This window comes from Acanthopagrus latus, chromosome 17 (assembly GCF_904848185.1).
Source record: "Acanthopagrus latus isolate v.2019 chromosome 17, fAcaLat1.1, whole genome shotgun sequence".
NCBI lineage: Eukaryota > Metazoa > Chordata > Actinopteri > Spariformes > Sparidae > Acanthopagrus > Acanthopagrus latus.
The window spans coordinates 31,478,229-31,493,620 of NC_051055.1; the positions used below are offsets into that span (position 1 = coordinate 31,478,229).

Consider the following 15,392-nt stretch of genomic DNA (forward strand, 5'->3'; position numbering starts at 1 on the left):
AATGTCAGAGGTCATCACAGCACTGACTAAAGAGGAAGTGATGAGATCATAGAAGAAGAAAAGTCCATGTTTAAGTTTATGTCAGAATAACCTGTATTGATAACAGGATGTGTTCACTGACAATATCTGAGGTGAGTCTCTGTGTCGTTGACAGTGAGCGGCGACTTGAACTCCATCCTGGGTGAGTTTACACTGAAGCTCATCAACTGACCGTCGATACATCTGATCAATAACCACAACTGATCACTTTCATCCTCCTGTCAGGTGATCACACCAAGGCTCTGATTGGTCAGCTCATCATCTTCAACCAGATCCTGGGAGAGCTGAGACAGGACATCAGAGAACAGGTGAGACACACTGAGAGACAGACAGGTGAGACACACTGAAAGACAGACAGGACATCAGAGAACAGGTGAGACAGAATGTGAGACAGTCAGAATGTGGACAGATAGACAGATTGTTGTCTGTGTTCTTGTTTCTTCTTTTATTTCTTTTGTCTTATATTTTAACCGTCAAGTCATATCCCTCTGTCCCTTAATCATTGACTTGGTAATTACAAAACAATCACTCAGACACGTCTCCTGTCCTCACCTGTCCCTGACAGGTAAAGGAGATGGCTCTGATCAGGAACACCATCCTGGAATGTCAGGTTTGTGGTGAGTCTGTCTCTTCATCTGGAACCACTTTCTACCTATGGACCTCACCTGTCTCTATCTGCCTGTCCTCACCTGTCTGTCTCTCTGCAGGTTTCCATGAGCCTCGCTCTCGCTGCTCTCCTAACCCCTGCTTTAGGGGCGTGGCCTGTATAGAGAGTCTACATTATCCTGGATACACCTGTGGGCCCTGCCCACCTGGAACCACTGGCAACGGGACGCACTGCCACGACATTGACGAGGTGACAACAACAACGACCCAACAGCAACAACAACCACCACATAACAACAACAACAGTAACAACAACAACAACAATAACAACAATCACGTAACAACAACAGTAACAACAACGATAACAACAACCACATAACAACAGTAACAACAACAACCACCACATAACAACAACAGTAACAACAATCACGTAACAACAACAACAGTAACAGCAACAACAACCACCACATAACAACAACAACAGTAACAACAATAACAACAACCACATAACAACAGTAACAACAACAACCACCACATAACAACAACAGTAACAACAATCACGTAACAACAACAACAGTAACAGCAACAACAACCACCACATAACAACAATAACAACAACCACATAACAACAGTAACAACAACAACCACCACATAACAACAACAGTAACAACAATCACGTAACAACAACAATCACGTAACAACAACAACAGTAACAGCAACAACAACCACCACATAACAACAACAACAGTAACAACAATAACAACAAGCACGTAACAACAACAGTAACAACAACAATAACAACAATCACGTAACAACAGTAACAACAACAACAACAACCACATAACAACAGTAACAACAACCACCACATAACAACAACAACAGTAACAACAATAACAACAACCACCACGTAACAACAACAGTAACAACAATAACAATAACAACAGTAACAACAATAACAACAACCACCACCAAATAACAACAACAACAGTAACAACAATAACAATAACAACACAACAACAACCACGTAACAACAACAGTAACAACAACAACAATAACAACAACAACAACATGACAGTAGTGTGTGTGTGTGTGTGTGTGTGTGTGTGTGTGTGTGTGTGTGTGTGTGTGTGTGTGTGTTGTCAGTGTGAGCTGCAGCCTTGTTTCTCTCCTGAAGCCTGTGTGAACACTGTGGGAGGGTTCAGCTGTCAACCCTGTCCTCCGGGCCTGTGGGGGGTGCCATTGGCTGGAACTGGACAGGACTATGCCAAGACACACAGACAGGTCAGATTAAAAGAAACAACTGATATATTTTAGGAAATACAAATCTATATCTTTTGATTTAATTTGCTTCTCTCTCTGTATCTCTCTGTGTCTCAGGAGTGTGTAGATATTGATGAGTGTTTGGATCTACCGGACGCCTGTGTCTCAAACTCTGTGTGCATCAACACTGTGGTGAGTCTCTGTTCTGTCTCAGTGTCACACCAATAGCTGAAACGTCAGGAGACAAACATCGACAACAAGTCAGAACAAATGCTGAATCAGTGATTCTCCCAGAGTCTGAAGAGAAAAACAATACTTCAGAGAGGACACAGCTAGCTTAGCATTAGCTTGCAGCATCACTTCCAGACTCTTGCATGATGAAGATGATCAGCTGACTGGTATCAGAAGAAACTCTGACATGTTGATTTATTTTCTCTGGTTTCTGAGGTTCAGAGTCAGCATCTTACATTTACATTAACATTTACATTTACTTTTACATTCATATTTAGGGCATTTAGCAGTCATGCTCTGTGGGGTCGAGGTGAAGTCTGAATAAATGAGTCTTGAGTCTCCTGCTGCAGACAGAGAGACTCTGCTGTCCTGACGTTGGTCGGGAGCTCGTTCCATCACTGAGGCTCCAGAACAGAGAAGAGTCGTGACTTCTCTGAGCAGCTTTGTTTGCTCTCAGTGATGGTGGTACCAGCCGGCCCGCTGATGTAGAAGAGTGCAGTGCTCTCTCTGGGGTTTGTGACAGTGACTGACAGGTCCATGTGAGGACAGTCTGTCCCGGGATGAAGACGAATTCAGGTTTACTCAGGTTGAGTTTGAGGTGATGAGCAGCTGTCCAAGCAGAGATGATGTAGACATTCAGAGATGAGCGTCACAACGTGGCTGTGGGAGGAGGATGAGGGGAAAGAGAGGAACAGCTGGTGTCGTCAGCAGAACAGTGGTCAGAGAATCCATGAGATGTGACTGCAGAGCCTGGTGATCTAGTGTGCAGTGAACACAGAACCGGTCCTGATACTGAGCCTTGAGGGACACCAGTTTCCAGAAAGCAGACTTTGGACAAGGAGCCATTCCAGGTGACCTGAAAGGTGCAATTTGTCAGGTATGATGTGAACCAGCTTACTGACTGAATCTTGATATCAGAAAATCACTGGTTTGATTCCCCTGGTCTGAACGTCAAAGTGTCCTTGGGCAAGATACTGAACCCCAAACTGCTCCTGGTGTGCTGGTCAGCAGCTTGCACATCAGCCGCCACCATCAGTGTGTGAATGTATGAATTACTGCAAGTCACTTTGGCAAGAAGTGTCTGATAAATGTAGATGTAATGTTTGTGAAGAGGGCTCACTCTGGACAGGTTTGAGAAACTGAACTTTGTAACAGATTTCACTCTTTATTTCGTGTTAGCTGTTTGTGTGAATGTTGAGAACAGTGACAACTGTCACAAGGCATGAGGGACAGCAGCAGCTGTGAGGCAGCGCCTTCCAGTGGACACTCTGTAACACTACAGTCAGATGAGGTGTGTGCGTCTCTCTCAGGGCTCATACAAGTGTGGAGGCTGTAAACCTGGTTTCCTCGGCAACCAGACGTCAGGTTGCTTCCCCAGAAAGTCGTGCGCGGCGTTGACCTTTAACCCCTGTGACTCCAACGCACACTGCACCATGGAGAGGAACGGAGAGGTGGCCTGCAGGGTGAGCACACACATCTGTGTGTCTGAGTGTAATCATGCCATGACATCATCATATTAATAGTGTGTGTGTGTGTGTGCGCAGTGTAACGTGGGCTGGGCAGGTAACGGTAACACATGTGGAGTGGACACAGACATCGACGGGTATCCTGACCGCTCTCTGCCCTGCATGGACAACGACAAACACTGCAAACAGGTCAGTCATGTGACTTCATCGTCATCATCATCATCATATCCTGCCATTGCTGCTCATGCCTCCATATTACATTTATCATAATAACAGAGCTGAAGGAAAGATCAAACTGATATATATCACATGACATCAGTGTTTGGCTGTGAGTGTGTGACCGTCTGTCTCCGTCCTCCAGGACAACTGTGTGTTCACTCCAAACTCTGGTCAGGAGGACGCCGACAACGACGGGATTGGAGATCAATGTGACGAAGATGCAGACGGAGACGGGATCAAAAACGTGGAGGTCAGTGTGTGTATGTGTGTGTGTGTGTGTGTGTGTGTGTGTGTGTGTGCAGTCATAGCTATGATCAGGTGACCTCAGGTGACCTCACCTGTCCTCTGTCCCTCAGGATAACTGCCGTCTGGTACCAAACAAAGACCAGCAGAATTCAGACAGTGACTCGTTTGGAGACGCTTGTGATAACTGTCCCAACGTCCCCAACAGCAACCAGAAGGACACCGACAGCAACGGACAGGGAGACGCCTGCGACCAGGACATCGACGGGGACGGTAAGAGATGATTGATCAGTCGTCACGGTCACAACAGGAAACAGAAGTCCAGATGTCTCAACAGCTGCACGTCCTCAGAGTGTCCTTGGACCTGAGAGAACAGGAGGATCACATAATGAAGACCCAGTGATCAGTTAACAGGATCACAGCGTCTCCAGGCCCGTCCTCGAAGGGTTCTGTGTGCTGGAGCTGATAAACTGACCCACAGTTACACACCCGAGGTCAGGTTTGTAACACACTGCAGCAAGTGTCCAACCTGCGTGTGTGTGTGTGTGTGTGTGTTTTCAGGCATTCCAAATGTTCTGGATAACTGTCCGAAGGTCCCAAACCCGATGCAGACAGACAGAGACAGAGACGGAGTGGGAGACGCCTGCGACAGCTGTCCTGAACTCAGCAACCCCATGCAGGTACAGAGAGACAGACATGTCCACTAAAATGTAAAAATGCTGGTCACAGACTCTTCCTTGTTTGACTTTAAGGCTGAAACAATGAAGTTTCTTTAAATAGACCAGCCGATGAGTCCAGCCGATCCATACGTCCCTGCTCACAGTCACCAGACTCACTTCACTGTTCAACAGCCACCAACTGTGTGACTTAATGTTACATGATGCTCCTGCAGCCATCTTGTTTGTTTGGTATTAGACCCGCCCCCGTTAGATGAACTGTTGTGATTGGCTCAGTCTGTTTTTGATCAGCCTGATCAACAAATCAAAGCTTCACATCGCGATCACTCTTCCATCCAGAGGAGTCTGACATGAGGCCGGGCTGACCCTCTTCAGAATTTCATCAGCTCGGTTCAACGGCAGCGTTGTCAGATCAGCTCACACACAGGATCAATATTAATAACCAATCAATAACAACAACAAGCTTCAGGTCTAATAATCGTCTCTGTTCTCCAGACGGACATCGACAACGACCTGGTGGGAGACGTCTGTGACACCAACCAGGACACGTATGTCTCACACACACATGCACACACACAGTGAAACCTCAGCGTATGAAATCAGTGGAATCAGGAACAGGATGTAAGCAGAGACGCGTCTCCCTGCAGGGACGGAGACGGTCACCAGGACAGCAGAGACAACTGTCCAGATGTCCCCAACAGCTCCCAGCTGGACTCTGACAACGACGGCCTCGGAGACGACTGCGACCACGACGACGACAACGACGGCATCCTCGACGACTACGACAACTGTCGACTCATCGTCAACCCCAACCAGAAAGACTCGGATGGTAAGAACCGGAGACAGACATCAGCAGAGGACGGACGTCACGATCAACTGTCTGTCTGACTGTCTGTCTGTCTCTCAGTGAACGGTGTGGGAGACGTCTGTGAGAACGACTTCGATAATGACGCCGTGATGGATTTGATCGACGTTTGTCCGGAGAGCGCCGAGGTCACTCTGACAGACTTCAGAGCCTATCAGACGGTCATTCTGGACCCAGAGGGTGACGCCCAGATTGACCCCAACTGGGTGGTCCTGAACCAGGTGAGCCTCAACTTGTCCTCTCTAACAAGCACACATGATGTCACTTTCAGAAGGACGCTGTGAAATCAGGACAACCTGCCATCAGAGACTGACTGAACAAACATTATGAAACTGTGTCTCTGACAGATTCTGACTCATTGTGTCCTTGTTGTGAATTCAGCATTAAATGTTTCAGCTGAAGTTGTTTGTCTCCCTGTAAAAAGTGTCAGTTTGTGGCAGCATGTCTGTACCAGCCTGTCTGCTTCTGTGGCTAAAGTGCTAAAGTCTTACCTGCCAACATTGATCAGCTGTTTGAACACACTGTTAACACTGATTTCACCATTTACACTCCATTTATGAAAGAAGAAACATGTTATTGATCTGAACATGTCACATGTTACAAAGACACTAAACAGGAACAATATAGGCGACTTCTTTGTCCCCGTGGAGAAAGTCCCCAGACTCCCTTAACAAATGTGTCAGTTTAGTGAGTTGTTGAGTTGGAGACACTTTATAAACTCTGTGAAACTCTGTCTCTGACTCATTCTGCATTACTTGGACCTTCTTGTTAATTCAGCAAATGTTCTACATGAACTTCTTTCTGTCTTTGAGTACAAACATGGAGTCTGTTTGTCTCAGTGATGGACGGGTTTGTTTCATACAGTAGTGGCGCTGACCCGACGTCCAGATGTGTCTTTTCATGGTTGTGTTTTGTCTTCAGGGTATGGAGATAGTCCAGACGATGAACAGTGATCCTGGTCTCGCTGTTGGTATGTGTTTTTACTGAATCTTTATTTAATCCAGGACCCAGCTGAGGTCTGCTCCTGGTCTGATTGTAGACAACCCTCTTCTGTGCGTCTGCAGGCTACACTGCGTTTAACGGCGTCGACTTTGAGGGGACGTTTCACGTCAACACCGTAACCGACGACGACTACGCTGGCTTCATCTTTGGGTACCAGGACTCATCCAGTTTCTATGTTGTGATGTGGAAACAGACGGAGCAGACGTACTGGCAGTCGCTCCCCTTCAGAGCCATGGCCCAGCCCGCCCTGCAGCTCAAGGTCTCTACTGGTCTCTACTGTCTCTACTGGTCTCTACTGTCTCTACTGGTCTCTGCTGTCTCTACTGTCTCTACTGGTCTCTGCTGTCTCTACTGTCTCTACTGGTCTCTACTGTCTCTACTGTCTCTACTGGTCACTACTGTCTCTACTGGTCTCTACTGTCTCTACTGTCTCTACTGGTCTCTACTGTCTCTACTGGTCTCTGCTGTCTCTACTGTCTCTACTGGTCTCTACTGTCTCTACTGGTCTCTACTGGTCTCTGCTGTCTCTTCAGTCTCTTCTGTCTCTGCTGTCTCTACTGGTCTCTACTGTCTCTACTGGTCTCTACTGTCTCTACTGGTCTCTGCTGTCTCTACTGTCTCTACTGGTCTCTGCTGTCTCTACTGTCTCTACTGGTCTCTACTGTCTCTACTGTCTCTACTGGTCACTACTGTCTCTACTGTCTCTACTGGTCTCTACTGTCTCTACTGGTCTCTGCTGTCTCTACTGTCTCTACTGGTCTCTACTGTCTCTACTGGTCTCTACTGGTCTCTGCTGTCTCTTCAGTCTCTTCTGTCTCTGCTGTCTCTACTGGTCTCTGCTGTCTCTACTGGTCTCTGCTGTCTCTTCAGTCTCTTCTGTCTCTTCTGTCTCTACTGGTCTCTGCTGTCTCTACTGGTCTCTGCTGTCTCTACTGGTCTCTGCTGTCTCTGCTGGTCTCTTCAGTCTCTTCTGTCTCTACTGGTCTCTGCTGTCTCTACTGGTCTCCTCTGTCTCTACTGGTCTCTACTGGTCTCTAGTGGTCTCTACTGTCTCTATTGGTCTTGACTTTGAACTGAAAACGGACTGTGCCAGCTGTGCCGGATCTATGGGTTGAAGCTCTCTGCTGCCACCAGGTGGCTCAGATCAGATGTTTCAGCGCACTCTGATCTTGAGCACTGATGGTTTGCAGTCTGGTCCCGTCACCCAGGAGATCACAGCTTTAATTCCTACATGTTGTCCTGTTCCAGCAGAGGTGACTAAAGAAATGGCGAAGTGAAACACTGAGTTAACTGATGGTCTATTGGTCCTGCAGGCGGTCAAGTCTCGGACTGGACCAGGAGAGTACCTGAGGAACGCTCTGTGGCACACCGGGGACACACCTGGAGAGGTGACGCTGCTGTGGAAGGACCCACGAAACGTAGGCTGGAAGGACAAAACCTCGTACCGCTGGCACCTCAGCCACCGGCCGCAGGTGGGCTACATCAGGTGAGACCAGAACCAGGACCAGAACTTGGAGCTTGCTTAGACCCTGAACTAGACCTGGTAAACCGTACAGGACTGGAATCCCAACACTTCAGGAGAGCAGTACTCTGTAGTTCTGATACTGAAGTATTTGGAGTACTACACGGTACTGTGTAGTACTGAGTACTTCACAGTACTGCAGAGTACCGTGTAGTATTGTGTAGTACTACTGTGGTACTACAGTAGTGCAGTACTCAGTCCTCTGTGTCAGTCTGCAGCTGTGCCTGCCTGTCGTCTCTCTCTCTACTTTTTACTGCATTCTTGCCCCTCTGAACCGTCTTTGTGGACCCGGGGCCCCCCGGTACTCTATTGTACTCATCTCCATGACAACTAAAGCCCTGGCAAGAATCCGCCTCGGCAACCGTTGATATGCAGATGAGACAGAGAGACGAACTGGAAAAGTTTTTCCACATGAAACATAAAGTACATGTGAGAGTGAAGGAGGCGGCTGCAGAGGAACAACAGACTCAGGATCTGTGATCTGAAGACGTCTGGACAAATTTTATCGTTGAAACACGGCTGAAACCTGACAGATGATTTAATGATTCAGCTGATTATTGATTAGAAGTGGTGTTTGGTGTTTGTGCAGGTTTAAGAGTCTGGACTCAAATTGTTCAGTCGGTCAGGAGGAGAGAAAGAAAAGACAGAAATGAAAGAGGAGGAGGGGGAAGAGAGGGAGGAGGAAGTCTTTTCACAGACAGAGAGAGAGAGACAGAGTGTCTCTCTCTCTCTGTCTGTCTGTGCTCTCTCGCCCCTCTCTCACCCACAGTTCAGCTCTCAGGTTTTCTGAACTCTGGAGGTTTGATTGGATAGAACGTGTTTAGAAATGATCTCATATTTCCTCACATGGTGTCATCTTGTTCAGATATTACTGGTTATTGATCTCTGTACCAGTGTCAGCAGAGAGCTGATAGAAAGGACGATGTGTGTGGTGTCTCATCGCACACTGTGTTCACATTAAAGCATCACAGAGGATCTTGATCACACCTCTTGCTGACACTGTCAATCAAACACATTTTGTCTTCTCATTGATAAGCACAGTGTTCAGATTAGCTTCACACACCACACACTTATAGTTCAAACTTGTCTCATGAAGTGGGGGGTGGTGGGTCCGATCTCTGTCCTAACATGTTCCATGTCTGAAGTCAAAGCTGCTGCTGGACTCTGACTGAAATCCCTTCTCTGTGTCTCAGGGTGAAGCTGTTTGAGGGGATGGACATGGTGGCCGACTCCGGTGTTGTGATCGACACCAGCATGAGAGGAGGTCGGCTCGGTGTCTTCTGTTTCTCCCAGGAAAACATCATCTGGTCCAACCTGCGGTACCGGTGTAACGGTACGACCTCTGACCCCAAACACACACAGCACGACAAACACCAACCATCTCCATCCAACAGAACCAGCCTGGATCAGCTCAGTGGAAGTCTGATGCTTTTTAATGGGACACAAACGTCTCAGTGCATCTGACATCTCCCGTCAGACTTTGTTATTGATTATGATAATTTATGATATTGATTACCTTTGACTTAGTTTTGTCATGACTGAGTTTCTTACTTTTAAATGATTGTTTCATCAGCAGGAAGTTTAAACTGTCCCCTTGTGTCGTCACATACTTAACAGATGGATGTGTTTGTTATTTCAGACACGGTGCCGGAAGACTTCCAGACCCATCGGAAACAAGTTCTGATGCACATAAAGGTCTGAGAGCTGCAGATACTGTCCACACACACGCGCGCGCACACGCACGCACACACACACACACACAAAGACACAAACACAAAGACACAAACACACAGCTGAAGCTTCTCTGAGTCCACTTTAACTGTAGCCTGTGAGTGTGTGTGTGTGTGTGTGTGTGTCTGTGTGTGTGTCTGTGTGTGTGTGTGTGTTGAGGTGTCAGTCTGGGGTAAGGCTGACCAGAAGCACCTGAGCACATGGTTACAGATGTGACCCTCCTGGGCCACCGTACATCATCAAACACTGAGTCTGTTAGAAAAACAAGATGGAGGACGACTTGTCTCTGTCAAGTCTCTACAAAGAATCAAACTCTCGCTCGTCTTTGAATCATGTCAGACTGAAATCAGTCAGTTGTGTTGAGCTGAAGAACAGGTGGACAGCAGCTTCGCTCCTCTGACAGCAGCTTCACTCTTCTGACAGCTGATGAGCGAAACGTTACTGATGACTTCACAAAATATTCTTTAACTTGTTTCTGTGTATTTTCAAATGTACATATCTCTATGAAATAAACTCAGCCATGACTTTTCCTAATGAGCTCCTCTTGTTGATCATTGTCTGACTTTGTTTCATCAGTTCATCCTGAACATGAGTACAGTGATGTCGTCTGTGGTCCTACATCCAGAGATCAGTTAGCATGTTAGTATGTTAGCACTTCCTATCCCCTCGTCTCAAAATCTGAATGTTTTTTCGGTTAACTGTGTGTAATAAGCTGTTTGTCACCACAGGCTGAACATATTCACACGTTTTGTTCTCCAACATTAAAATCATCATTAATGTCCCACAGTTTAATTGTGTAGCTCTTCAGATGTTAAAAACAGTTAGCGGTTGCTAACAAGTGTCTGAATGAGACTACAGAGGTTGTCGGGGACATTAAACGTCCTCACAGCGAACACGGAGACTCATCTACTCACTAGTCCGTCTTTACAGGCCACTTTAGTTCCACACTGTTCTAACTCTGACTTTACAACTTGGACACTGATCAATTTATAGAAAACCTGGATAGTAATTGTGCAGTAAGACTCTTAGTGGTGGAGACGTTTCAGTCATGTGACCGTGATGTCGTCTGTTTGTAGCCTAACATTAGCTTCTTACTGCTACACAGTTAATGTAGCTTCACACATCACAGAGTGGAGTTCATCTGTGGAGATTATCTGGATCAACAGAACCTGGATCAGAACCTTGTGTTTGACTCACATGACTGAAGATAATTCTGCCCTGGTCCCGAGTGATGGAGGACACATTCAGGACACAGTCTGTCAGTGTCTTCTCCGGTCTACTCGTCCTCTGACCTGCAGCCATGTTTGTCCCCATCTGTTCTGGAGATGCGGAGGTCGTGACCCCTGGGCCAGGGAGGCCGGGACGAGTGCAATATTGGAGTGGAGACATGACAACAGTGCACTGATCCCGGACCTGCCCGACCCCGGGAGGAAACAGCACAGCCTGAAACTCACACAGGAAGGAGTGATGACATCACAGCTCCGTTCTGTCCAATCATTGAATGTGTTGTAGTTCAGCTTGGTGTCCAGGAGAATCAACACTTACATTTGTGTTTCATGTTCAGATTGAATGTTGATCAGCTGACGTCAGAACATGTGTGAAAAGCAAAAAGCAGTCAGTTGGCATCAGGATACAGCTGAACATCCTCACACAAAACTTTTTGTAAAAATCTAAAGTTTCAAAGTCAAAATATTATCAAGTGAAGATTCTTAAAGTTACAGACTTCAGTGTCAAAACTCTGATACATGTTTTAATTAATTGATTTTACCATCAATCAGATAAAAATAGCTGACTCACAGTTTACAGTTTATATATACTTGTAAATATTTGGATCAGTTACTGTTAATTTTCATACTTAAGTACATTTAACAACCAATACTTTAAGACTTTCACTCGAGTACTGGGAGTTATATTCTAACATCACATCTTTGCTTTTACTCGAGTGTGACTCACGTATAAAGTACATGTAACTCAGAATGACAGGAAAGCACTTGAGTAGTTGTACTCAGTTACTTTCCATCAGTTTACAGATAAAATTAAGTTAAAAAAGTTTTAAGTCGTTAAGTTCAAATTCTGTGAAGTGAAGATGAAGAGACAAAGTTGACATGAGCTCATATATTTCTGTATTTTTATATAAATAAAGTATTTTGCTGCAGAGGTGAGGTAAAGATGAAGAGCTCAGCTGCTCCTCTTCATCATGATGTGTTCAGGTTATTGTAAAATGAAAGAGTCGTCAGCGACTCACCTCTCTCGCTCTGCAGCCTCTCTGACTCGTCCTCTGGTCTCTGCTCTGTGGACGGTCTCAGTCCTCAGTCCTGGTTTTGATCTGCCCCCCCCCCCCCCCCCCCAAACCTGAACAAAGGGAGTGAAGCTGCTCAGCGAGGCATGGAGAGGCCCAGCTCCGCACTTAAAGGGCCAACAGCTTCACTGTGCTGGACCGCCATTCAATCACACACAACGTTATTCAGACACAGGTGAGACATCAGAGAGCAGCTCAGGTGCATCCGCTGAAACAAACTGATGAAGTCCATCATCCGTCAGACTCAGACTTCAGATCAGCTGATGGAGCCGGTGAGAGTCTGCTGCCTCCTGCTGGGTGTCTGCTACCACTACAACAAACAGCTCTCAGAGCAGCTGAGGTCACAGCATCGACACAGATCACTGACTTTATAAACATCAACATATTCATTAAAAATGTAAAATCTTGGACGTGAGGAGAAGAGTATGATCAGAGACGACTGGATTTATAACCACCCAAAAGAAACATTGTAAAAACAGATGTGAAACATGTGAAATGTGTTTTAATGGCTCAATAAACATCAAGTTGAAAAATGTCACGTTAAATTAAAAAATTAATCAGTTTGAGGCACACGGTCATGACAAGCAAGATGCCGGCGCATTAGACGAGCTCTCCTCTCCTGACCAACCAAACTGTTTTATAACCAGTTATTTGCCACTTTCCTTTTGTAAATCTGCCTCAGGTGGTGTTCTGCACACATTAGAATCACCTGGTGGATGTTTTGGAATTATAAAGACTTCTACGACTGAGCACAAGGGAGGTCAGCAGACCCAGCAGGAAGAGCTCCGCAAGCTGCAACACCCACGTGAGAGTCGGATATACGGGATGTTGAACCAAAGACCCTGGAGACCATCAGAGTTACAACCACAGAGCTGCAGAGTGCAGCCAACTGCAAACATGAGAGGCTGGAAGAGATACGGATCTCTGAACTGGAAGATAAAGCCAACGTGTTGGTGAGCGATAATGACGGGCGCGATGAAAATGAGAAAATGTTACAGAATTGTTTACCAGAACTGGAAAACAATTGCAAGAGAAAAACATGGTATATTGTGGGAGAACCTCAGATTGTCAGTGTTCCCAAAGTGTTGAGCGAGCTCACCCTCTAGAGGAAAACGTTCACCATGGCGAGGAAAGATCATAACATCAGGTATAAGCTGGCAGACCCCGCCACCCCGTGCTTCACCTGGAAGGGGAGGAGCTGCAACTTCACCAACACCAAGGAGCCACAACAATTTACTGAGGAAAACTCTGCCACAAATGAATGAATCTACGTGATGTCAGTTATATAATGTATGGAAAATCTATAAATCTTTACAGGTAATAGATTTAATGTTGTGACACTGCGCAGCCTGAGCCAAAGCCAGGTGATGTTGTCGGGGCATAACTCTAACCCTTTTGTCACTACTGCAGATGTTCAGAAGTGTTCAGCTTTATGTTGACATATATTTCTATAAGGGTGCTGACTGAAGTGAATAGGGAGACAATTTCTGGTATTTATACATGTGAGACGTTAGTTTTAAAGTGCGACGTCTGTGATATCAGGTCACAATGTAGCCAGGCTGTGTGGATATTGCGTCCATTAAAGAGAAGAGGCAGCCAAACTGATGTGGAGACGGACGGGCCACATCTGTCACAGCTCGTACTGAAGCACGAGGAACGACTTTTCTTTCTAATAAACTCAAATCTGAGTTTTGTTCTGGTCAAGGACCAAAAAGAGGAAGAAGGTAGAACAGTTTGTATAGAGGCTGTTAATGGGATGAAGATGGTGCTGTGTAACTTCAGTAGCTGAACATTACTCAGAGACAGGTCACAGTCCACAACATAGCCAAAGAAGAATCTTCAGTGGTTCTGACCGGGTTAACCACAGCTGCCAGAACAGGCTAGGGTCACTACTCACTCACTGGAAATCAGCCAAACCCCCAGAAATGAAGGAATGTGTTAACGATATGATAAAAATGGCTTCATATCAATCCATGTTGATCAGGAGGAATGACGGGAACCGAACCAACATGTGGTTCTGTTTATCTCCCTAAATGTTCTTCAGGTTATTATTATCACTGTTGTTGTGGGTGTAGCTCTCGCTGTTATTGTTTATTGTTTGTTTTTACTATTATTAATATTCTTCCTTATTTAATAATTTGTTTAATGAGTAGTCATTGGAGTGATTGCTAACTTACCTTCTCTTGTTTGGATGTTCTTGTTCTACATTTGGTGGATTTTATTGTTGTGGCTGCTGAAATGTCTCACCTGGAAGATGTCTGTTAGGTAACAACTCATTTAAAATAAAAAATAAAAAATCAATTCATTGTTAAAATGTCAGAATTAAATGTTAAAATGTCTCGTCTCAGCTTGAAGGCTCAGTTACTGTCAGAGACGACTGCTCACAGCCACCAGACTCCATTCATAAAAACAGGGATTTTACTCTGCAGTTCATCATTCAACACAATAACTCTGCTTTCACTTGGACTCACTGTTACAGGGTCACATGTTCTGTCATTGCTGATTTCAGATGGTGAATCAGACAGTTTGATATTCCTCTGTGACTTGATGATTAATCAATTATCAAAATATTTTCCTTCGATCGTCGAATCCTTGCAGCTCTGATGTTTGTCTCCGAAGGAAGATACTGATGACAGTGTTTACTGCTGATCCTCAACCATCTAATACAAGCCAATAAAACAGCAGGATTCATGAGTGACAGACTGAGGAGCCAATCAGCTGCTCAGCTGTTCCTGTTTCTAACCCTGATCTGTCATATCTGTGGCTCTGGTTCACATTGCGTGTTATATGGTGGCCTCAGAAGGACAAAGTGCTCATGTCAGAAGCAAGAGGCAGAGTCTGATTAATGTCAACATTGATAATATTTGTATTTATATTTATATTTACATTCAGCAGATGCTTTTGTCCAAAGCAACTTACAATAAGTACATTTGTCACAAGAAAGAAACCACGACATCACATCAATAAATTAAGAAGAAAACATAGAAATAATTGTCGAGCCGTCATCAGAGGATCGTCACTGCTAACAATCAAAGAAACCTTAAGCAAAAAAGTGCTGAGGATACGAACATACAAGAGAATAGGTTTAATTTTTTTATTGGGAGGGAGTCGACGTGAAGTCTGAACAAATGAGTGTTGATGGAGAGTGACTCTGCTGAAAGAGAGGAACAGCTGGAGGCCTGAAGTGAGGAAGGAGTTGGTCAGAGAGGTGAGGGAATCAGGTCGTTTATCA

General features: G+C 45.4%; 1 protein-coding gene across 3 annotated transcripts in view; it reads left to right on the forward strand.

The window, feature by feature from the left end:
* thbs3a (thrombospondin 3a) overlaps positions 1-10,399 on the forward strand; it is a 15,614-nt gene extending 5,215 nt beyond the window's left edge. For all 3 annotated transcript variants that reach the window (XM_037073905.1, XM_037073904.1, XM_037073906.1), the window contains 19 exons: positions 155-181; positions 265-347; positions 605-656; positions 747-895; positions 1,789-1,926; positions 2,023-2,097; positions 3,447-3,599; positions 3,681-3,791; positions 3,964-4,071; positions 4,178-4,337; positions 4,626-4,744; positions 5,237-5,289; positions 5,389-5,570; positions 5,649-5,827; positions 6,528-6,576; positions 6,671-6,867; positions 7,922-8,094; positions 9,324-9,463; positions 9,770-10,399. In XM_037073905.1, the coding sequence (XP_036929800.1) occupies positions 155-181; positions 265-347; positions 605-656; positions 747-895; positions 1,789-1,926; positions 2,023-2,097; positions 3,447-3,599; positions 3,681-3,791; positions 3,964-4,071; positions 4,178-4,337; positions 4,626-4,744; positions 5,237-5,289; positions 5,389-5,570; positions 5,649-5,827; positions 6,528-6,576; positions 6,671-6,867; positions 7,922-8,094; positions 9,324-9,463; positions 9,770-9,831 (2,210 nt within the window). In that variant the 3' untranslated portion in view covers positions 9,832-10,399. The remainder of the gene's footprint in view (positions 1-154; positions 182-264; positions 348-604; positions 657-746; positions 896-1,788; positions 1,927-2,022; positions 2,098-3,446; positions 3,600-3,680; positions 3,792-3,963; positions 4,072-4,177; positions 4,338-4,625; positions 4,745-5,236; positions 5,290-5,388; positions 5,571-5,648; positions 5,828-6,527; positions 6,577-6,670; positions 6,868-7,921; positions 8,095-9,323; positions 9,464-9,769) is intronic.
* Positions 10,400-15,392: the final 4,993 nt, after the last annotated feature.